The 23229-nt window shown below is 48.4% G+C and overlaps 4 protein-coding genes across 4 annotated transcripts; 2 read left to right on the plus strand and 2 right to left on the minus strand.

Annotated features, from left to right (window-relative positions):
- Window positions 1-4: 4 nt before the first annotated feature.
- LOC121405226 (RNA-binding protein pno1-like) lies at window positions 5-773 on the minus strand. The gene is given in 2 exon segments (XM_041595834.1): window positions 5-623; window positions 625-773. Coding segments are annotated over 2 exon segments (702 nt in total). The 5' UTR covers window positions 729-773; the 3' UTR covers window positions 5-25.
- A 1626-nt stretch (window positions 774-2399) lies between these two features.
- Window positions 2400-4186, minus strand: LOC121405265 (chitooligosaccharidolytic beta-N-acetylglucosaminidase-like). The gene has a single exon (XM_041595890.1). The coding sequence runs from the start codon at window positions 4104-4106 to the stop codon at window positions 2433-2435; it is 1674 nt and encodes a 557-aa protein (XP_041451824.1). The 5' UTR covers window positions 4107-4186; the 3' UTR covers window positions 2400-2432.
- A 15804-nt stretch (window positions 4187-19990) lies between these two features.
- LOC121405042 lies at window positions 19991-21706 on the plus strand. The gene is made up of 6 exons (XM_041595591.1): window positions 19991-20018; window positions 20086-20129; window positions 20188-20677; window positions 20732-20892; window positions 20956-21338; window positions 21403-21706. Exons 1-6 carry the CDS (start codon window positions 19991-19993, stop codon window positions 21704-21706), a joined length of 1410 nt encoding a protein of 469 aa, XP_041451525.1.
- A 103-nt stretch (window positions 21707-21809) lies between these two features.
- On the plus strand, window positions 21810-22603 carry LOC121405043 (golgin subfamily A member 6-like protein 7). The gene is made up of 3 exons (XM_041595594.1): window positions 21810-22019; window positions 22087-22289; window positions 22366-22603. Exons 1-3 carry the CDS (start codon window positions 21810-21812, stop codon window positions 22601-22603), a joined length of 651 nt encoding a protein of 216 aa, XP_041451528.1.
- The last annotated feature ends 626 nt before the right edge of the window (window positions 22604-23229 follow it).

A 23229-nucleotide genomic window follows, 5' to 3' on the forward strand; every position in this document is an offset into this window, starting at 1 on the left:
CACAGCCAGAGGGGCATGTCCAACATCACATGCGCTCCGAGAGGCGCGAGGCCACGGACCGTAGATTGCCATAGACCTTGCTGGGCGGCGAGCCCAAGATCAGATTGCAGATGGCACGTCGCGCCAGCTGGATGTTCTGGTAGCTGCCCAGGATGTGAATCTTGCTGTCGGCGAGCACAATGCGGCTCTTGGTTACGTTCTCGATGGTGAATTTTGTGCGGCCACCCTTGCCAGCCAGACGGCCGATGGCACGCGACTGATGATCGCCGCGCAGCGTCTTCACGTCCTTAATCTCGAACGTCTCGACAAAGAGATCCTCCAGACGCAGCAGGGCCAGGGCATCGTCCACCTCGAAGCCGCAGAGGAAGGCCTTCACGAAATCGGCGCCCTTCTGCAGATTAGCTATATCCGGCGTCTCCGGTCCGACGCGCAGCTCCACCTGGCGCGCCTTCATGTTGAAGCGTATCTGCAGCTTCATGTGCTCCACCACGGGCGTGAAGATCTTCATCCAGTGCTCCTTGAGCGAGGAGTATCTGTGCGGCGGCACCGACACCTTTCTCAGCTCGCTCTTGGTCCGCTTCGCGCGAGGTGGGGCCGATGCTTGGGGTGGAGCAAGGGACGAGAACCTCTGTTGCATCGTCCACCAGCATCTCCGTTTCCTGGGCACTGCGCTTATGTGCCTTCTTGGCTGGCACAAAGGCGTCCACCTTAATGTTTTCCACCTCCATTCTGTATTGTCCTGGTTTTTTGTGGATTTAATTGCGTTGTTTTCCCAAAATATTTCCACGTGCGGGTCTTTCAGGGTTGATTATCAATATATCGTATATCGATATACATATGTTATTTGTTGATAATATATATTAGAGCCTGCCAACTTGTTGGCAGATTAGTGGTTAAAATTAGTGCCAACTTTGTTGGGGTGTCATGGCAAGCAGCTATTGGCCTTGTGCAAGGCGATTAGTATCGATATGAGTTTCGATTGTGGGCGCGAACTTTAAATTGGTTGTAATTCTGCTTGCTACCTGTGTCCCACGGAAAATTGTTGCCTTCCGGTCAGCAGAATGCCATAACCTGCAAAAAGTTTTAATTTTAATTGTGGTCAGCCGCAGTTGCCCTTCTTGCTTATCATTAAAAGTTTCTTTGGCAAACAATGGAAATTATTTTTACATCAGCCGCATGCGATAAGGACAGGGACGCGAACGCGAACGCAGACCCCCCGTTAGGCTCTTGAAACTATAGTCAAGTTAGGTTAAGTTGTGTAAAGTTAAGCACGAGGCGGCCTGGTCCTGGGCCTGGGCTGGCAATAATCTCAAGTTTGCAATTGCACTGGCAATTTGTTTGTTATCTCGCTTTTATACATACACTGCGCTCTCCCTCTCTCTCTCTGTGGAGTTCTTGTGGGAAAGTTTGCCCTCAGCATGAGCTATGGCCATAGGCATAGGGATGGATCGCGACGGTAGCTGGTTTAGGGGGGGCGTCGATATGAGTGGAAATTGCGTTGGCCTTCCATTTGGCATGCACTCATTTGGGGTTATCTGCTCGGGCACTTAATAAACTTCACTTAATGACTCTCGAAACATTCGCCTTGGAATCGCTTTGCTTGAAAATTCGCCTAAAAGCGCACTCTTTCGCTCTCTCCCACTCTTTCGCTCTCTCCCACTCATTCTCTCTCTCACTCTCTGTCTGCCAAAGATGATAAGCTGGACTTGAGCTCTCTGCCTCTCCAGTACGCACTTGGGCACGGGCGCACCCCGCCTGGCTGTTAGTCTTTGGGCAGCCCCGTTGTCATTGGCAGCAGCGAAATTGACGCAGCAGCAGCGCAGCGCAGCGGGAAGGGATAGCAGCAGCAGCAGAGGGCAGCAGCAGCAGCAGCACTTTGAAGCTGCCAAAAAGAGGAAAACGAGAAATCGGCGTAAAAGCGCTTCAAAGGTTTACGGGTCGACCGACTGCATCAAAGTTATAATTAGTTGGGGTTAGGTTTTCGGGCTACGTTGCTGCTGCTGCTCCACCAAGAACGTGGCACGCATGCCAGCAGCATGGTGCGGTGCGGTGCGGTGCGACGACTGTGTTCCTTGATTAGGCTACCTACACGGTTTTTGTTTTATAAAACAAACAAAAAGGCAGCGAGAAAGCTGTGCCGCGACGATTAAAGCTTTTAATTTGAGTTTTCACTGCTATAAGCGGTACTCAAAAGAGAGACGCAACTGCTGTCACTCTCCCTTGAAACAGAAGAGACAGCGAGAGAGAGTGTCGCCTGAGTGCCTGAGTGTCGCGGCGGCACCTTTCCTTTTTTTTTGATCCTCCCTTACCGGGGGAGCGGCGAAGAAACGTTTGCAATTCCAAAAATATATTTTCTAGCTTTGTAGCAGCGAGGAACAGCAGCTTCAAATGAGGTTCTCTCGGAGGCGGGCTCGGAGGGCATCCATTGTAATTTAATCCCCGTAATAATATTGCTCGCACATTCCCTCATGGAGGACACAGTAGCGAGGCGTCACGGCCTCCGCCTGGATGCCACGGTCGAGCAGGCGATCCCGATAGCGATAGAAGCGCCGCTCTATCTGGTAGGCGCGCATTGCCTTTGGATTCGACCAGAAGCGCTCGGCGGCGGCGCCAGCCCGGGGCCAGAGGCGCGACTCCAGCGAGTTCTGATCGACTGACTCGCTCCACAGGCACACCTCGCCGCCAAGCACCTGTCGCCGGTCGGAGCACTGCGGCATCTCGTTCTCGTAGACCCTGCGCCAGCTGTGGTATTCGGAGCCGAAGCCATCGAAGCCGTCGCTCAGGCACCAGGCATTCCTGGTGGAGACAATGAGGCGGTAGCCGCGATCCAGCAGCAACCTGTTGAGCGAGTCGTGTGAATTGACCAGCGTCTGGATGATGAACCGCTCCTGGGACAGGTAGCTCTCGATGGCGTCCGGATCGGTCAGCCGGCTGGACCAGAGAATGACCGGCTTGGGCTCCGGCAAGCTGGGATATGCGTGCCGATTGATCTCGTCCCAGGCCAGCAGATTGCGCTGATGGAACTGCGCCCACAGGCGCCGGAAGCTCTCCTCACTGAGATCGTAGCCCTGGCTGAGCATCTTCTGGCGGATCTGCTCGGTGCCATTCCAGCAGGACGTGTGCACCCCGTGGCCGCCCATGTGTATGGTCTCCTCCGGTGCCCCCATCTCAGCCACCTGCCGGAAGATCGCCTTCAGCACCGCGTACATATTATCGTTCACGGGATTCAATTGGCCGCACGGCGAAGCAGCGCAGTGGGGCGCCCAGGGCGAACTCTCCAGGCACACGGCCAAGCTGTCCAGCCCCTCGTCTGGGCCCCACTGCCAGCCGCTGTTGGCGTGCGCGGGCCCAGCGATCTCGATGATGATGCGAATGCCCCGGAGGCGGGCGTACTGCATCAGCTGGAGGACCTGCTTGCGGGAGTAGGTGTGCGAGCTCGAATAGGCGCCGTACAGCTGCAACTGGGGCACTCGGGTGATCTCCAGCGGAAAGCTTTCAGCGTCCACCACATGCCAGTGGAGCACATTCATCTTGGAGGCGGCCATGCCGTCGATCGCCCTCCGCACATACCGCAGCGGGATGAAGTTGCGCGATGTGTCCAGCAGCAGGCCGCGATGCGCGTAGTACGGACGATCGGAGATGATGACATCGCTGACCAGCAGCAGGCCGCTGGTCACGCTGCCCGTCACCAGATTGCTGACCGTCTCGAGGGCGTGCCTCGCGCCGTACACCGTCGTCGCCTGAATGGCCACCAGGGTGCCCGTCTCCGTGGAGCTGATGGCCAGCTTGTAGTTCTCGTGCGTGCGCCAGTCGAGCACCAGGCTCTCGCTGTTCACCGTGGCCTCGATCACGATCCTTGCGCCGCTGGCCACAGTGCAGTTGCGGGGGCACTCCTTGCGCAGGTTACCCACGAACAGGCGTCGTGTCTCGTGCAGGAACAGCCTGGTCGCCTCGCTGGGCGCACTCACATTGAATCGTATCTGCTGGGGATCAAAGTGCACTCGGCTGTGGGACAGACTTATCGTCGGCCCGGTCGGCATTGGCCACACGGCGCCGTACCTACCGCACGACAGCCGACAGTCACGCTGGCTCTCAAAGCGCTCCATAATGTATGTCTCCCCCGCCACCTTCTCGTGCTCGTGCGTACAGAAGGTTGTGCGGCTGCAGAGCCATTTTCTACCGCCACCGCCACTGCCACCGCCACCGCCATGCGCCAACCCAGCGCCAAGGACCAGCAAAATCCGCATAATAATCAGTCGTAATATCATTGTGCATAAATAGCGAGAGAGTAACGGCCGCGAAAAGTTGGTTATCAAAACAATAGAAATAGAATAAGCAACCAGCAACAAGAATTTTGAGAGTTCGTTAGCCGTTTGTTGAACATAGTTTATCTTATTATAAATAAGTATAAATATATATATATATATATATGTATATATCCAGGCCTTCTGTCTTCTCTTTCCGAACATGTCTACAGATATTCGAGGAAGATGCCCATCGATGGTTAATACGAGTAGAACCTGCGAATTACTTCCAAGTGCAGAGGGGCATGGAATGGAATTAGAGCCAACAAAAAGAAAAGAAAATAATTCAAAATGGAGTTCGAACGAAATTAAATGGTTTGCACCGTCTCCGATTTCCGCCCAAAGAGTTTTTTTTGGCGTCTGACCTAGCAGTGGGAGATGGAGAAGTTAATGAGAGCAGCTTTACCATCTACATGGACAAATCATAGGTAAAATCGTTTAATTCCTGCTCCAAAAAGTACCTGGAGGCCCAGAAAGCGAGAGCCGATCACTTTGAGCCGCAGCTCCTGGTGGGAATGGTCAAACGGGGGACTGTATCATCTTTCTGCTGATTTTATGTAGACTCTCTTGTGTATTCTGTTACGTTTCGGCCATGTTGGAAATGTAATTTTTTGTATAAGTTTTTAAGCAACGATCGAATCAAAATTAAGAATCCATTAAATTATTCAATAAATAAAAAATAATAATACGTTTAAATAAATAAGTACCTAAATATATTAGTGTTGAAAATAGAGGTGCAGGTATAACGTTTAAATTCATTTCACAAGTTGGCAACCTTTTTGTTAAAGTAAAATTCATAAATGAATATTTAGAGAAATTGCGCAAATTTAGTGAACTGATTTACAATCAAATATAAATCAATATAAAACCTAAAATCAAATATAAATCAATATAAAATCAAATATATTTTCAGAATTCTATTGACCTGGCATTGTTGCCTGATTGAGGAGCCGACACAGTCCTGCAGGCCTGCAGTAGAAAAACTACTATGTTGGTGCGGGGACCGGGGAATGTAAAATATTTGATTGCCTTGTTTTTCACTTATAAGAACTGTGCCACAGTGGGGCAAGAAAGCGTGATGGTATTAATACCGAAACTAATCAAATAATGAAATATTTTAAATTATTATTTTTCAACTCTGCTGACTGTAAATCTGCGCATAAAGGAGCGTTCCTTTTTGGTGGCTGTTGCTTAGAACTGGATGGATAGGCCACTGTGCGAAGGCCACAGGGAAGACAGTGAGAAAGCATGTGTTGCAAGCAGCAACCAGTAAACCACTCGCATGTACTCTCCACTCCACTCGTAGTTTGTGGTGGTGGGCGCGCCATGGGGCGGCAGATTCCAGATTCATCCAATGGCTCAGCCTTGTTTTGCAGGTTGTACAAAATGCCGCAACATTTTTTTATGGTTAAGCATGCATTCATTATGCTCACTTGTAGCTCCGCCTGTTCTCCCTGTCTCTCTCTCTCTCTGGCCCCTCTGCCACAGAGACAAATGAGTGGCAGGAGAGGCAGAACTTCAACTGGAGTGGTGTGGAGGAGAGCAGAGCAGAGCAGAGCAGAGCACGAAATACGTGCTGGGCAAGTCAGTCTTGTCCGCACCGTCCAGCTCATTTGGTGCTCGACTAATCGCAAATAACACACATCGATTACAAGGAACAATCCTCAGAAGGCGTTGGTGGCCAGAGAGAGAGAGAGAGAGAGAGAGCGAGTCGGGGTGGAGAAAGCCAAGACTGAAACTGGAACTGGAAACAGAAACAATTAGCACGGACCCGGACATAATTGGCGTGCAGTTACAGAGGCTGATTAAAGAAGCAATCATAAAATTAAGACCCATAATCCCGTGCAATTTGGCCAAACACACGCAAACGGAATGGAATGGAACTAGAACTAGGACTAGAACTGTAGCAATGAGGAATGGGTGAATGGGAGTGGGAATGGGGGGAATGGGGGGAATGGGGGGAATGGGGGGAATGGGAATGGGAACTGGGTACCACGAACGGACAAAGTGCTGAGAAGAAAAATAGAATGCGAATACGAAGCCCATTGGGTAGGGAAGATGATGGGAAGGGAAGGAGGGAAGGAAGCTAATAACCAAAGCCAGCAGCGGCAGCGGCAGAAGGAAAAGTAGAGGCGAAACACACAAAAATCACTTTACACGCTCCAAATACAAAACAAGCAATAAAGTTATTGATCAATATATCGACTATGGGAATACCCTATAAATTGCAAAAAACTATACTCAAGTCTATACATACATATATGCAGATATATAGGAGTAGTATATATGCATATATACCCATACACATACATAACACACATAACAGTTGTATTTCCCGGGGGCTATGCTGCCCATGCAATGTATACATTCTGCATTTTCCCATATATAATCCCAAAGTGCCAATATACCCTTTAGCTCTGCTAGCACTGGGTACTATATGCGAATATGTGTGTGTGTGTGTGTGTGAGTTTGTGTGTGTGCGTTCGTGTGCGTGTGCGTGTGTCTGGACTGCATTCCGTTAAGGAGAAAGAGAAGTGAAGGCGTGAGGAGGAGAAGTTGAGCTTCTGGTACGTGCGGCGATTTGTGTGCTTGGGTAATGCCATGCCACAAGAGGCAGTGGCCAGGGGCAGGGGGCAGGGGGCAGGGGGCAGGCAGAACAACACAAGAGCAATATGAAACCTTCATTAGCGAGAGGAAAGGAATGGGGGCAGTCGTGGAGCCAGGGCCCCTCCCTGCCCACTCCACAGCCACAACGGATTGAAAATGCTTCCGGCCATACAAATTGTACGTGAAACGTGAGAAATTAATTTTCAAGGTGGCCACGCAGCAGCAGCAGCAGCAACAGCAGCGTCAAAGTCCTGCCACAAATGACCTGTGAGCCGAGCCCCAAAGGGGCTGACCAGGAATTGCCTAACTTTTAGCCTAGACGTCGAAACCGGAACGGAAACCAAGAAGTTTATCAGTCTGGTTGAGCTTACTGGCAGTGGATCGAGAGGCAGGCATCGAAACCGAAACGGAACCCAAGAAGTTCCCCCCAACCCCCACCGCCATCCTGCCACTACTCATCGTTCAGGAGCCACTCTGCTGTGCATATGGAAGGAGATGGGTTACCTCTCGCTCTCTCTCTCTCTCTCTCTCTTGCTCATTCTCTGTATGTATGTATATATCGATATGTATGTATCTTTGTATGCAAAGCAATGTCAAAATTCAATTTAATGCTGCCGTAACGAAAATCTGTCAGCTTGCAGCACAAATAATGTCAAAGCCAAGCGCACACAGACACCCGCAAGCAGGCATAGGAAAAGGAGTTGGAGACAGCCACAAAGTGACGCTCACACACACACACAGACACACACAAAGATAACATATGGATACCTCCTGTGACAAGACACACACAAAAGCCAAAGCAGGATGCTTGCGTCTGTCAGCGGCAATTGTGGCTGATTTGCGCTTTTTATACCTTCCCACAGGGTACAACGATTCGCACAGGACATTCGCAATGCAGCAGCAGCCACTGAAAGGGGCACCACAAATCGGTGGAAAACCAATCAATTAAACATTAAATAAAATATCTAAAACAAAATCCAAGCAAGAAAATAAGTTACTGTACGCTGGGAAGTGCATTTAAGGCTCGGCTTCGCAGGCTTGTCCTGCCATCTTTTTCTTGAATGGGACAGGAAGAGAAATAGTGTGTGCGGGTGAGTGATAGAGAGGCGCTGAGCGGGCGGGGGGCCATGGCAAACGAGGCTGTGGAGGAGTAAAAGGCACGGGGCACGGGGCACGGGGCACACACATCGCATAACATTCCAAAGCATTTGATAAACGGCGACGCTTGCGCCACTGTGTCCTGTTCTTTGAGTGTCCGTGTGCGTGGGGGGGTGGGGGGCATTGTTGAAAGGGTCGTCCGCAGTTCGAATCCGTTGCACTGTGACTGTGACTGTGACGCTGACAAGTCAGACGATTTCTCAAAAGATGCATTCACCCAAGAGGGGGTCTCAAAAAATTAAGCAGCAGAGAGAGAAATCGCACTGCCATGAGAAATGTGCGGAGCAGCCTGCCCTGCCCCGCCCTGCCTGCCTGCGGTTTCCACACTCGACACCACCATCACACCAGCTGTGGCATGCACCTGCTGCTGCTGCTGCTGCTGCTGCTGCTGCTCCATTCGCCATGGCAGCTGTCAGCTTTTGTCAGGCTTTCCCCTGCCCAGCGGCTGCATTGGGGCGCCAACATCATAGCATGCAACAGAAGATTATCCACAATGGTGGCTTAAAATGCCGCCATGATCAGCGCGACTCTTAATTGGCAGGCGTAAGCTTCAAATACCAAATCATAATGGTACGTACCAGTACCAGTGCCATGCGAGAGCCAAGATGATAAGCGGATGGGCTTCAGGCTTTGGGTTTAATTTGTAAATTTAAGGCCAATAACTTTTATTTCTATATTTCGACGGAGAACTGGCAGGCAGGCACAAACAAAAATGGTGGAAAGCAGGCGAACAAGCCAGCTAGGAAAAATCAATAGCGAAGAAATATATTAATTATATTTTATATATTCTTTTATATTAAATATATACTATAATTAATTATAATTTATTAATGATAATCATAATTATAATTCAGACAGTCGCAAGCAGGTTCGTTCGGCTCTGCTTCATAGACAAATGGAATAGATCTGCAAGTGTGCACTCCAAATGGTACAAGGGCATGTCAATGAGGTCAAAAGTCATATTAAAACTAAATTCCATTGGCTTAAATTCGTTCATCGCACAATCAGAATGATAAGACAGAAATATTTAGATATATCCTACATATGTATATCCCTTATACTCAGAACAGTTAGTTTCCCTTTGTTAGCGCTTTGATTGCTTTGCCCACACTCATTAAATGTTTGAATGTTTTGCGTCAGCTCCTTCATGCTCGCTCGCTCGCCTGTACGGTATGCTTGTGTCACTTTTAATTGAGCCAACAGCAGCAGGAGGGAGGGGTGGGGAGGGGGTGCCGTTTATCCGGGCTGTTATTTAGCGAGACGACCCCCACGCTCCGCCGGAATCCGAGTGTTTTGACTTTGTCGAATTAGCCATTGTGATAACATTTATGCCCCGCTCTGCTGGTGCTTCATCGCACTTAATTGGGCAAACGATTGCCTGACTTGCTTACAAATGTGCCGCTAACGTCACGATGGCAGGCAGGCAGGCAGCCAGGCAGCCAGGCAGGCAGGCAGGCAGGCAGGAAAGCCCAAACAGCCGTTCCCTTCCCTTCCCATTCCACATTCCACAAAAAAGTGAAACTCAAACAAGCGGCACGCACTTGAGCAGAACGAGGAGAACGCCGACCCATGCACGTATGTGAGCATGTGTGTGTGTGTGGGAGTGCGAGTGCGTGTGAATATTGCATGCGATAAATTATTTTAAAGCGCTACACCCCACCCACCCCTCGCAGGAGCAGCCATCGAGCAGACATCTATTTAATATACCGCAACGCATCAGTTTTAATACTGTTGCGATTTTATTTACGCGCATGAAAATTTATAAACGTTTATGACATGTCAAGCATTGTTCCGCCCCCACCACCTCCACATCTTTTTTCTCTCTTTTTCTCTGCCTGCTCCGTGCAGTATCTTCCCTGGATTTACCCCTAATCGTGGATTAAAGCGGATATACTTGCCTGGTATTTTGTATGCAACAACCAGAACTAAGCGTAATGCCATTCACATTCGGATCTCATGGAACCAAATATGCTAAACTCTTTCATGCCATCCATAAATAAAGAAAACACTGTGGGATTTGCAATTATACATATATTTTAATTTAATTTAATTAATTTTAATGTTTATTTTTATTTAATATTCATATTTTAAACCTCGATAGCGGAAATGGTCCCATAATGAATGACGATATATGTAGCTCACATTTTAGGGTCTCGATTTCTTTTTCCCATCTACGGAAAATACAAAAACCTTTTGAGTGAATGCTGGGTATCCAATGGTCGGTATAATCAGCCCGAACTTTCTTGTTATTTCGACTCTTTCATGTAAATGTTATTATTATTTGTGTTGTTATACGAGTAGTTGTTGCTGCCCTTTAATTTTGGTTTTCGGTTCGTTAGAAAGAGAAAGGGAAAAGGGAAAAGCGAAAGGGATGACAACTACTCAAATACAATTTATTGTTTCTGATTTTTCTTTAGTCATTATTATTACGCATATTTATTATGTATTTATTAATTTGTTTTGCTGTGGTTTTTACACACACTCTTCCACCCACCCACGGATGCGTACACACCCACACATCCACCCAGAGAAAACACACACACACACACACACACACAGACACAAATATCACTGGACGACAGGCAGGTTAAACATTTTTCGTTTGATTTGTTATCTTTTGCATCGTTTGTGCTACCTTCCAAGAGGAAGGTCTTGCCAATCTGATCAGATGTTTGCAACGCACACAGGAAAGGGCACCAAAACTGGGACACGCGAAAGTACTGGCAATATGTATCAGATCAGAATATGCTAAAAAGTACCTTCAGTTTTAGATATCTCTGGCCAGAAAATATTCAAAAGTTCTTTTTTATTTTTTGTACCTCAATTGGATGACTTCTTTGGTATAGTTAGCAAACATTGATCTGCTAGGGTATTAATATGATCGGCTTATAAAACTAGATGTATCTATATATGTACTTGCTGGTACTATTTTCTGATGTTGTTTTTGATATAATTGTTGATGGTTTTTGTTGGTGTTGTGGCTGCCGTCGCTGTCGCCGTCGCCGCTGCTGCTGTCGTGGCTCTCGTTGACGGCGTTTGTAATTTCATTTTCGGCATTATGTAATTTATTAACTTTTCATTGAAAGTTATGTGCAAACGCACGTTGACGACATCTTTAATTAATTACATTTTAACATGATAATTAATAGCGCCGCGTGCGTCGACAGGCGCAGCAAAGCCGAATGCCACAAAAGCGAAACCAATCGATGGCCGCCACGCCACGCCACACCAAATCACCAGAGTAGCACCTCATCGATGGGCGTCTTAAAGCCCCAATGGTCTACCAATTAGAAGGTAATTCTGTGTCATACAATTAAGCAACATTTTTAAGCATCTACTCAGATACCAGTGGACAGAATGAGAGGAGGTCAGCAGCCCAACCCACCCAGTAGCGGTACAGATTAATACTTAAAGTCCGTGATGACAGCAGCCAGAGAAATACAATTTATGAGCCGATAACGCAAGTTTGCGGGTCCCGTAATTTCAGTTGTTCTCCTAAGCAGCAGCGCGCAGGTAGCAGGTAGCGCGAACAAGACCCTGAAGCAAAGCTGAGAGAGAGAGAGAGAGAGTCGATCGGGCGCGCGCTCTCAGAGAGCGATCTATGCGTAACGACTAGAGATGGAGCGTAAAGACTAGAGATGGAACTATTGCAACGTCAAAAAGTAAAGAGGTAAAGTGAATTATTTCTGTTAGCTTAAGGTTCTGCTGATACGAGTCCCCTAATTAATTTTTTTTTTGGAAAACAAATTTGAAACATTGCAAGATCATACAATTTTTGATAGAAAGGGTTATTTGCAGCACTTGCGAACTCGAATAAGTAGTGGAAGTCTAATTGGAATCCAATTTGGAGTGCAGTTGCAGCTGGCACTGGGGCAGCGTACGAGACAGTTGGGCTACGCTGTAATTTAGTTTTAACGCGATACCAATTCATCGAAATATGTTGCATCCGCTGGGCATAATAAAAACCATAATAATAATATTAGGAACAGGAACCGACCGACAGACAGACAGACAGACAGACACACAAACCGAAACAGAGACCGGAATCGTGGACACTGATGATGACCATAATGATACACAAACAATTGCCAAGGAATTTCAATTCAATTCAATTCCATGCCATTCCATTCCATTTTTTTTTTTTTTTGGTTTGGTTTGGTTTTGGTTTTTGTTTTCAATTCTGTTTTCTGTTTTGCCGCATCTTCTATGCCTCCACATCCACATCCGCTTTCCCTTTGTATGTGTATGTGTGTGTGTGTGTGTGTGAGTGTTTGGGGTCTTGTGTTTCTATCATTTCGTCTTGGTCACGGACCTCTGGTTTCTCCTTATCGTGGTCTTGTAACTCCCCTTCCCTTAACAAAAAAAAAAAAAAAAAAAAAAAAAGAAGGAGAAGAAGAAGTTGTTTTGACAGTAGCCAAGATTGAGTTCTTATTCAATTTGTACGGATTTGTTGTACGCTGGCCCTTTTACGGTCCGCTTTCCCCAAGACTCGAGACCCTCCTCCCCCCTCCACCACTCGGCTCGCACTCCTTCAGTAAACCCATTCTTCAGTTGCTCTATTGGAATTTATTTCATATTATTGTCGTATAGTCCCTCTCCGGACTAGCAGCTACCTCCCATCCCCACCCCTGCCCTTTCTTCGTTTCCCGCTGGTAGCTGGTAGCACTTGGCTTTGTTTTTGGGGGCGCGCGCTGGCAAAAGTTGTGCTTGTTGTGGCCTCAGCTGCAGTCAATTTGAGTTGCCCTCCTTGACCGAGCAGCAGCACTCCGCTGCCCCCAGCCCCCAACCCCCAACCCCCAATCTTGATTTGGCTGCAGGCCTGCAGATGGATCAAGTTAGCTGCTAGTTGACTTTTGCTGCCAGTCGGATGCGGAGACGGAGACGGAGACGGAGACGGAGAAGGCGACGAAGACGGTGGCAGGGAGGCCAATCAATGTGCCCGCAAAAGTATGCTACGGACAAAGTTGTTGCCGGCAAACAGAACAGCCAGCCAGCAAACCATGTAAATGTCCTTGCAGCCCAAACACACACACACACACACACACACACACATTCGAACAGTGTCCGTGACTCAATGCAGGGCAGCGCATTTCTTGGTATAAACTTAATAATACGACCAGTATCCAAATGCCCCCCGACCAAAAACAGTTGGCACAAGTTTTTATTTTTTGGCTAACTTGTTATTTTTGTAATTGGCACTTTTGCAGTTTTATCCAAAGATTTGGGGGGCGGGGAGCCCCCCAACGTACCGTTCATTTGACTTTTGTGTGTGTGTGTGTGTGTGTGGATCAAATTTAATCAAGTTTGTTCTTGTTCTTGTTGTTTTGGTGTACGAGCATGCAGTGCCGTGGGTTATTTATGAACTGTGTGGCTGTGTGGCTGTGTGGCAGGTGCTATGACCAATGTCCCCTCTCCTGCCACTCACACTCAGCCAGCCCAGCCCAGCCCAGCCCAGCTCAGCCCCCAGCCCCCCATCTATCCATATCCATAACCATGGCCATGGCCAATCTGCAGCTCAATCCGGAACTGAAGTGGCCAACGCTAACCACTTTAGAGATGAGCCTGCCCTTAGCTGTTGTTCTTATACTTGCCGTTGCCGTTGCCTTTGCCTCCACTGGCATTACTTTGCCCCCCACATTCTGATACCCTTACGCGAAATGTTGCAACATACTTTGCGCTGGGACATGCTCGCCAGTATACCAGATAATATATCTATTCAATATTCATATTCTAGCGGTCTTATATCAACGAAAAAAAAGCCTAAATTTATTATTATTATTTCTTATTACTTATTAAATATTTTATTTTCTTTCCTCTTGCTCCATTTTTTTTTGTTCCTGTTCGAAAGAGCATCCCACATATCGCTCGATTTTGTGCTCTTTATTTCGTGGAATGTTTTTTTCCTTGCTTCGCCTCGCGCGACTTCAAATTGCCAACTTAGTTGTTATTTGTTGGCTGTCTGGCTAAGAACAGGAGAAGGAGGAGGAGGAGGAGGCACAGACCAGACCAGACTCGACCCTACCCTACCCCCCTTCAACCAGGCCGGGACGGCACAGGACAGGGCAATATTCGTGGACGAAGCACTCTGATGGCTCTCACGTCACCACTTCTGCAAATTGCGGCAATAATGCAACAAAGGTTTCTTGGGAAACACACACCAAATTGCATAAGCCAAGCCAGGGGGCAGGGGGCAGTGGTTGGGGCAGTGGCTGGGGCTGGGGGCAGGGGGCCACAGCGCTTGTGTGTGTTGGAACAACGGGGCAAGGTGGCTCCTGACGGAAGGCTGTGCTGGGATGTACTTGGCGACTGAAAGACGCCGTCAGTCACTTGGCCGCCGCCGCGTCCTTCAGCCACGACGATCTATTCCTTGTGCTTCAGCTCCAGCTCCAGCTCCTGCTCCTGCTCCTGCTTCTACTGCTCCAGCTCCTGCTGCTCCAGCGCCAGCTACTGCTTCGTCTTTTTCTGCTGCCTCGCTTGCTGCTTCGTTGTCCTTCTCCGTGCTGCATTTCATTTTCAATTTGATTTTTTTTTTGTTCATCTTCTTCTTCGCTCATTTCCAGCTGCAAACCCCTCCTGCCCCCTCCTCGCCACTTTCTTTTTGTTTCTGTTTACATTTTCGTTCGCCGTTGCGGTTTCCGCTTTGGCTTCCATGCTCGTGCCGCATCCCCATGCCCCATACTCCTCACCATTGCCATTCCCATCCGAATTTCCGTTTTCGTTTTCGTTTCCATGTTGCAGGGAATGGCAGAAGCAGGGGCAGGGGCAGGGGCAGGCCAAGGCAAAGCAACATTTTTGTTTGTAATTTACTTGGGAATGCAGGCGCCTTCCACCGCCTTGTGCTGCGGTTTTCTTAGAAAAATCTTTTGTGTGCTCGCCATCAGAGCCAGCCCCAGCCCCACGCTCCCTCCCTCCCTCCCTCCCCCTTGGATGAGCTATAAGCGCCGCGCGCGCGTTTGGGGAGTGGCGGCGGCGCTTTAGTAATTGCAGTGGGCCCCCTAACTGTGTGACCGCTGACAGGCAAATCAAGTATCACCCAAATGCTCCAAATGCGGGCTGCAAGTCGAGTGGCACAGGGCCAAAGCATTTCGCATATGCAGCACCCCCGTGGAAATGCAAATGGGCTGTGGGGATGTAGTACATGTGGGCGTGGCTGTTGCTGCTGCTGCTGCTGCTGCTGCTGCCATGCGGGTGTTCTTTTAAAGTGTTCTCTGTCTGTCTCAAGTCTCTGCGCTCATTTCCGCTGCAATAAATTTCATTCGGCACGGCACTTTATTTCCAGTTTAACATGAAAATTGGCACTGGCCAGCACGAGTATTTTCCCACCAATAAAGTGGTAAATATTGTAAAGGACTGGCGCATACCTTAAGCTGGCAGTGGGCAAGCAAATGGCAAATGGCAAAGGGCAAATCGGTATCGGTATCGATATCGTTCGGCATGGGCTAAGTGATCGAGTATTTGTGTTTGTTTGTTTGTTTGTTTGTTTGCTGTTATGATGGCAGGAAGTTCAGCCCATTGTTTGGCCCATTAAGTAGAGCGAAAGCGAGCGCCTCTCCACACTCTCTTTGTTTGGGGCATATGCCCCATCCCGCAACACAATGGAAGCGCCCAGCAGCCACACATGTCCGTTAATACTCCTCGTACATTCACAAGTGCCACAACAATGACGACATATGCATATGCATATAGGTACATATGTATGTGGACAGAGGACAGAGATTTGACCGACCCGCAGTCGGACCTTAACAGACAGAAGCAACAATGGGCTCACCAGGAGACCAGGAGACCAGGCCAGAGGTTCACTGCCACTGATCGACAATGGGAATACCTTGGGACATTAATCGCAGAGCTTTGTTTATTTATATTTATATGTAATAATTGTGTTCTGTTTTGTCTTTGGCAAATACAACGAAAGAAATCCATGGACTGACCCATCTATGGATTGTTTATGCTTTCATCTCGGATCTCAAATACAAATCCCGAACTGAGTGCACGGATCTGCAATGGGGCGCAGCGTAAAGTTGCCTTCGAAACGAAGCAAAGGACAGGCAGTCAATTGATTCAGTTCAGTTCTCAATTTAATGAGCTTTAAATTTAATGCCGCCTGGCAGTGTGCAACAACAAGCTGGCTGCCTTTAAGGATCAATGGAGTAGCCTGTCCCGTGTCTTCCACATCGCTCCATATCTCTCTCTTATGCCTCTCTCCATCTCCATAGCTATCGCTGCATCTGTATCTGTCGTCACTCTCTCTCTCTCTCTCTGTGCCAGAGCAGCGCTCCATTGGAGGTGGGGCCATTGGTGGCCATTACCCAAAAAAAAAAAGCTAATAGCCAGGTGTCGGCTCTAGCCTCGTCCTTTCATTTAGCTGACTAGTTTTTTGTGGGCGTTTGTTCCAAACAATTGGCGCTGCGCTTTTGACCCCAGCTCCACACCGACACTCCTGCGACTCCTGCCACTCCTGCCACTCACTCACTTATTCATTTCCATTCACCAGCCCGAGTCATTGGTTCCCGGTTCCCGGACCGCTTGGACACGCTTGGGCTCATTTCCATGCCCATGCCTTTGGCCATGCCCATACCCATACCCTTGCCCCTGCCGATTCCTGCATTGTCGTTTGTCGGTTGTTTCCTGTTGCTAATTTCTGTTGTCCATTGGATCTCCGGCTGCACGTGGAGGAAGGGTGCTGTGCTGCAGGACCTTTCACAAAGATCAGCGTATCGAGCAGGGTGGCAGCATGGGTGTGGGGACGGGCACTGGCACTGGCACTGGCAAAGGTGTTGGGCTATCCTTTTGCCCCTGTGCTTTTGTGTGCGGACGGGGACAAAAGAAAGCCACAGGCAGCAGCCAGCACCATCCAGCAGCCAGCACACAGCATGAAGCATGAAACATCGGCCAGTACGTATCCAGTGCCATTATGAACGGATGCTTCCTGGCTGGACCCAACCGTCCTGTCCCGTCCTGTCCTTGACTGGACTGGAATGCCTGCCGCCTTCGGAGTTCGGCCTGATTCTCCTGTTGCCAACGCACCGCTCCGCACCGATTGCAATTAATTCTGTGTATTCGCATCACGTTCCGGATCCCATCACCAAACAATTTCATACGTATTAAATGCAATGTCGAAAGTGAAAACACAATCTCCGTTTCGTTTCGTTCCGCACCGCACCGCTTCCCAGTGGGTGGCAGATTCAGCCGATTCGATTCAGACCTTCCTTCGGCAGCAACACGATTACCAGTTGGGGTCGAATGCTGAGTGCCCTAACCGTTAAGAAAAGATTGGGTTAAGTGGGGTTTGCCTCTGTTCTTGCCACTGCATTCCCTCCATTTTACTTACGCCTTGATTGGCATCCACAGTTGTAACATAAATAGGTACATACATATATACATATATCCATGTTCATCTGTATTTTTGTTCACAGGCTAATCACTCAGTTTTGAAGATGGCTGAAACTCTTCACCAAATCGGATCACAATTAATAATAATTGCTGGGGAAAAGATAATCTAAACATATGTAATATCTAAATAAGTAAATTAATTGTCTTTTCATATATCAGATAAATGTAGGAATGATGGATCAGCAGGAATATCGGAATGTACCCTTGCTGTTAGTCTAGGCCTTCTGGATATATTTCAGAGTAGATAACAAAACTCAAATGAATTTTGGTTTTTGCTAAGCAAAATATCAAATCGATTCGTGATATCTATTCGTTCAAGCGAGAGAGCGAGCAGTAGAGTCTCGGCCCTTGCCGCGGCTCACAGCGTTTCTGCTGCCTTACCGCGCTGTAAGTCTTCGTTTTATTTTATTTGCATTCTTGGTTGAATTCGTACGAATCTGTACACATATTCGTTGAACATATTCCGTCATTGCCAACTTTTTCCAATTACCAAGGTACGAAACCTTGTCTTTCCTTTAATCATTTTCCTTTAATTCGATTTCAATTTGAGATAGCTTTAAGGCAACTTTCTCCACCTTTCTTCCTGCTCTGTTCTGTCACACTTTCTCCCAACTTCTTTCCCCCCCATTCAGAAACTTACAAGGGGACATTGGCTGTGCTGTCAGACTGAGACCTGCAGGGAGTGCGCCATTGAGTGAACCTCTCTGCCCTGCTCGGAAAACCATCAAATGAAGACGATTTAATTTCATTAATTTGCACACGCCTCTCACCTACAGGGGGCTAGCTGGGTGGGTGGGAGCTGGGTGCCAGCCATGTCCCCGCCCGGCCAAGTTCCTGGGGCCACTTTTGTCCCCCGTCGCTTCGCTCTCTCATGCATTTCATCGACAAAAATGGTCTCTTAATTTTTGTAATTTGTTGTCTTGCTTGGAATAGCAGGGGGTGGGTGAGGGGTCGTTGGATCAGCAGGGGGGTGTGGTCAGCGGTGGGGCGAGCGCAAAGGTACCAGAGTAATGGTTTTAATGGCCATCTGGATATCAGCCGCAGTTTGTGGTCTCTTCAATGCGTTTGAGGGAAATGAGATTTGCATATTGTCCAAATGATGCCATCAAATGGAGAATGGGGAGTGGGGGTGCAAATGGAAATGGAATTTTTGGAGCAAAGGCAGAAGGTGGAGCTGGTGTATGGCAGTGGTGTATCTCCCCCCCCCCCTATCCATTCCCTGTCGCCATGATGATGTGCAAGAAATCTATCCTGTCCAAATTCCAAATTCCAGCGATGACTGACCAAAAAAACCAACACACAAAAAACACTCGAAACGAAACGAAACCAAAACAAAATCAAATCTAAGGGCAAAGTTACCTTTACCTTTGCTGAACCCAGACCCAAACCCCGAACCCGAACATCAACCCCCAACCCCATTGAAACCCAAACCCACTCTGTTGGCTGGATATCGAGCTTGGGACTGGGAGGGTTGGCTGGTAGTCTCAGCTTAGCATGAAAGCCTGTCAAAATAATACCAACGAAATTAATTTTGACATATGCCACAGTGAGTGAAGTGCAGGCTTCTTTCTGCCCACACATCAGATGCGAGGCCAGGTGGCAGGAAGCTTATTTATATATTTTTGCAGTAAACCATTGACTAAGTCCACATTAGATAACATCAGTCGGATAGCATTACCTTATAGCATTATATAACAATTGTGCACAAATATGCAAGCATACATACATACATATGTGCGAACTGATGCAGATTTAATTTAAATAATTGAAAAGAATCAAGAACTAAAATAGTTTCCAATTACAAATTCCAATTACGAATTACATTGCGCACATTGCTAAGCATAAATATGAGTGTTTAGCTTACTATTATATAAGTTAAGCAGTTAAAATGTTACAAGAAATATAATTTCCATGTCATTCGTCGTCTGGTTTTTATGAACAAGCTTTTACGTCGTGGGCGCTGGCTTGAAACTCTCTCTGGGTGTCTCTCTCGACGATCGAATTCGCCAGCGCTTGGGCATTCGCCTGGCAGCGAATTTCCGCACGCTCTTGCGCTCGCGCTCGCTCATGTTGAGTCACTCATCAGAACAGAGTACAGTAAAGAGTACAAAAGTTCTATTTTCTTCCTACGGCTTCTCCTGACGTGAGGCTTCTACAATATTTAGCTGGTGGCTTTTATCCTTTACCCAAAGAGGAAACCTTTGGGAACCACAGCTGATAATCCACTTTGAGCGTTTGTGTGTTGCCTGGGGACTAAACACACACACCTGACACCTGGTGCGAGTACGAGTGTGAGTCACGAGTGCGAGTGCGAGTAATTGTAGCAGGCATTGCCTGTCAGAGCACACAGATACACAGAACGCTTGATTTAAATATATACAGAGCACTATAGGTGTTTGCCCTAAATTGGTAATTGGTAATTGGTTATCTTGTTGTTGTTTGTTTTGGTCGTGAAACAAATGAAATTCCGTTTCGCGCTTTAAATATTTGTGCGCAGGCAAAGAAGTGACGTGACCACAAAGTGATCCACAATGTCTTACAGTCCGCGATACGTACGGCGTGAGTTGTCTCTGTGCCGTGGCACTTGTGGGCCCAACTAATTGACCTCCTGCCCGATCTTCAACAGCAACTAAGGCCAGTAATTTGCGGGCATTGGCCAACAACTTGAGGGTGAGTTGATTTCGCGATAAGGGAAATACAAAAGGAATATATAATATATGATATGCAGGCTTCGAATGAAATTGCTCCCTCTGTGGCTGGGGCACGCTCACAGTCGCAGTCACCCAGCAGCCGATTCGGTGTGTCGCGCAGCATCTACACGGTCCGTGACTCTCGCAGTCGCAGCAGGAGCGTTTTCTCAATGCCAAATCAAGGCAAGTTCTCGGAGTCGTATTCGGGTTCCTTTAACGATCACACGACGGAGCCAGAGAGGTCCAGAGAACCCAGGAGGAGCCCCCAAGCCAGATCCCACCTGAACACCCTGGCCGAGTCGCGTGCCCTGAGTCGTGCAACGAGCCTGGCAACCAGTCTGGCCATCGAAGGTGGTGGCAAATCCCAGCTGCGTACCGTCCAGACGCAGTACCAGAAGCTGCAGACTCTTCAATCGGAATTTGTGGAATCGCTGAAGTCATTGGATCCGGAGGACTCCAAGCTGATTGGAACGTACAGCTTTGTGGTTCTCGGCAAGGATGAATCGAACCGTTTGGCCCAAAGTTTGCGTGAGTTTTCCATGGCCATACACAGCAGAACTTTGTTTGAATTTGTGCCTGCAGCGGCGGAGAGTGTGCAGGATCTGAAGGATCGCTGTCAGGCGGCCGTCGATTCGGGATTCATGCTGCTCTACGATCACCTGGAGCCCATCCAGATGGCCAGGGACGAGTTCGAGGCGTGCCATCGCAAAGAGCAGCTGAAAGTTAAGCTGAAGGATCTTCTGGTAGGACTGCGCCCCTCTGCTCTAGACACCACCTCTCCCATCTCTCTTCCGTCTCTCCCATAGAGCCTAAAGATGGAGAACATTGTCGAGAGCATTGATCAGCTGTGTGTGACACCTGTCGGCCCACAGGCATCACCCAACAGCCATCTGTACCGCGACATTGGCTGGCTGCGGCGGCAGAAGCAGCAAATGGAGTCGCGGTTCCTGCAGCTCAACAAGGATCACAGCGAGCAGCTGAACAGGCTCAAGGCGGAACTCGAGGCAAAGCTGCAGGCTGGCGAGGAGCACTGGCAGCAGACCCTGGACGAGCTGAGGGAGCGGCTGCGGCGCAGCGAGGTGCAACGAAAGGAAAACGCCTGCCAGCTGGCCGTACAGAATGCTGCCATGACGGCCAAGGACAGCACCATCGCCTCGTTGCAGGCGGATATGAACAAACAAATCTCTCGGTAAGTGCAGTGGCGCGGAGCAGTCCCCCCCTTCAGTTATTTATCTCTCTGTGTCCTGGCACAGCAACATGGAGCTGAATCAGGTGGTGAAGGGTTCGGATGGTGCGCTGCTCTTCACACAGAAAGAGCTGGAGAAGAGCAGGGAGCATATTGCCTATCTGGAGGAGGAGCTGAATGAGGGACGTCAGCTCATAGACGAGCTACAGCAGCAGCAGCGTCCCGCTGCAGAGGATATCGATCAGGTCGTGGAGGAGAAGGATCGCATCATAGGCGACTTGCAGCTCAAGGTGCAGGATCTGTTGCAGCTGCAGGCCGTGCACGAGGAACACGAGCCAAATACTCTGCAGCTGGACACGCAGATCAGGTGAGGCTTTGGTCCAGAGTGTCGTAGACTGCTACGAATGCATGCCTCCGAATACCGCAGTGAGCTGCAGCAGAAGCTGAAGAGCACCGAAATGCAGCTCGATGCCAATGACCAGAGAGGAGGAGCAGCTGCACTCGGATCTGGAGATTGTGAAGAAGGAGCTGTTCCGGTCCGAGCAGCTGGTGGTCAAGCTGCGGGAGCACGCAATTCGCGACCGCGAGAAAATAGCCACGTGCACCGACGAAATCAACGAGCTGAAGAAGTCCATCGATCACCTGAACTTGGCATCAGCCGACAAGGACACGCAGCTGAATCAGGTACGAGCCAGCGCCCGAATACGAACCGGGCTGATGGTCTGCTCTGTTGTGTTGTGTCTCGTTGCAGGTGAGCATCCAGCTGCACGCGAAGGAGGAGCACATGGGCCATCTGTATGAGAAGCTGAATCGCCAGGCGGAGAAGATCCGCTTCATGGAGGAGTATGCAAAAATTAGCTCCGACGACAATGCACGCCTCCTGCAAATTCGGAACAAGCAGCACGAGAAGAACATCCAACTGGACTGGGAGATCTCTCAGCTGAAAGACAACGTGTAGGTATCCCCCAGCCCACCACATAGGGGCAGGGGCAAACTAATTTCAAAGAAATTCCCGCTTTTGCCTTTGCAGCAAGGAACTCAACGACTACATTGTCCGCAACAGGCAGCAGGCTGCCAAAGTTCTCGGCTTCGAGGTCGGCAACTACTCCTTGTGCCAGGAATATCAGAATTCGCAGCCACTGACGCAGCCGCAGGGCAACTTGGAGTCCCCCGTAGCATACCTCGAGCCACTGAATGGCCATTTTGTCCAGCAGCAGCAGCAGCACTCCAATTTGGGCAGCCATCAGCCACAGCAGCGCCATCAGTAAGCAGACAGGCGACAGCCGTCCGCCGTTCGCCGTCCGCCGTCAGCGATTCCCGTAGCGACATCCGCCATCTCCACATGATTGTGCCACAGACCAGACAACACGAAACCCCTTAATATTCAGCCGCTAAATTTATGGTTACCATTTTGCATGTTTTTTTTTTAGTGAATATTTAAGAATAAATACGATTTATAATTGAGTGGATATTATTTATTTATTTATTAATGGCAATGGCTGCTATGGCCTTCAGCTAATTTAAATATGTATTTATTGGATTACACTACCCGATACGATTTTTCCTCAAGCAATAAAACTAATATTTTCTTAAAGATTTGGGGCTTAGAAATGGTTTGAGGATATTTCTATTTCTATTTTTCTATGTTAGAACTTTTTTTTAAGAATTTTTGAAAACTGGTCATTTTTTTTTAGCTTTTCCAGAGGTAGCGCTTCTTTTTTTCACATAGCTCTAAATAATTATAAATAAATAATTATGATAAATATCAGCTGCGCTGCGAAAGGTTTGCTCTGTGATTAAAGGATATACATATATGGGTACATCCAGTGCCACGGACTGTAGCTAAACACACAAACAAAATAAAATGTATTCCGACCAAAAGGAATTAATTTGA

Source organism: Drosophila obscura, unplaced genomic scaffold (assembly GCF_018151105.1).
Source record: "Drosophila obscura isolate BZ-5 IFL unplaced genomic scaffold, ASM1815110v1 contig_137, whole genome shotgun sequence".
NCBI classification, from domain to species: domain Eukaryota; kingdom Metazoa; phylum Arthropoda; class Insecta; order Diptera; family Drosophilidae; genus Drosophila; species Drosophila obscura.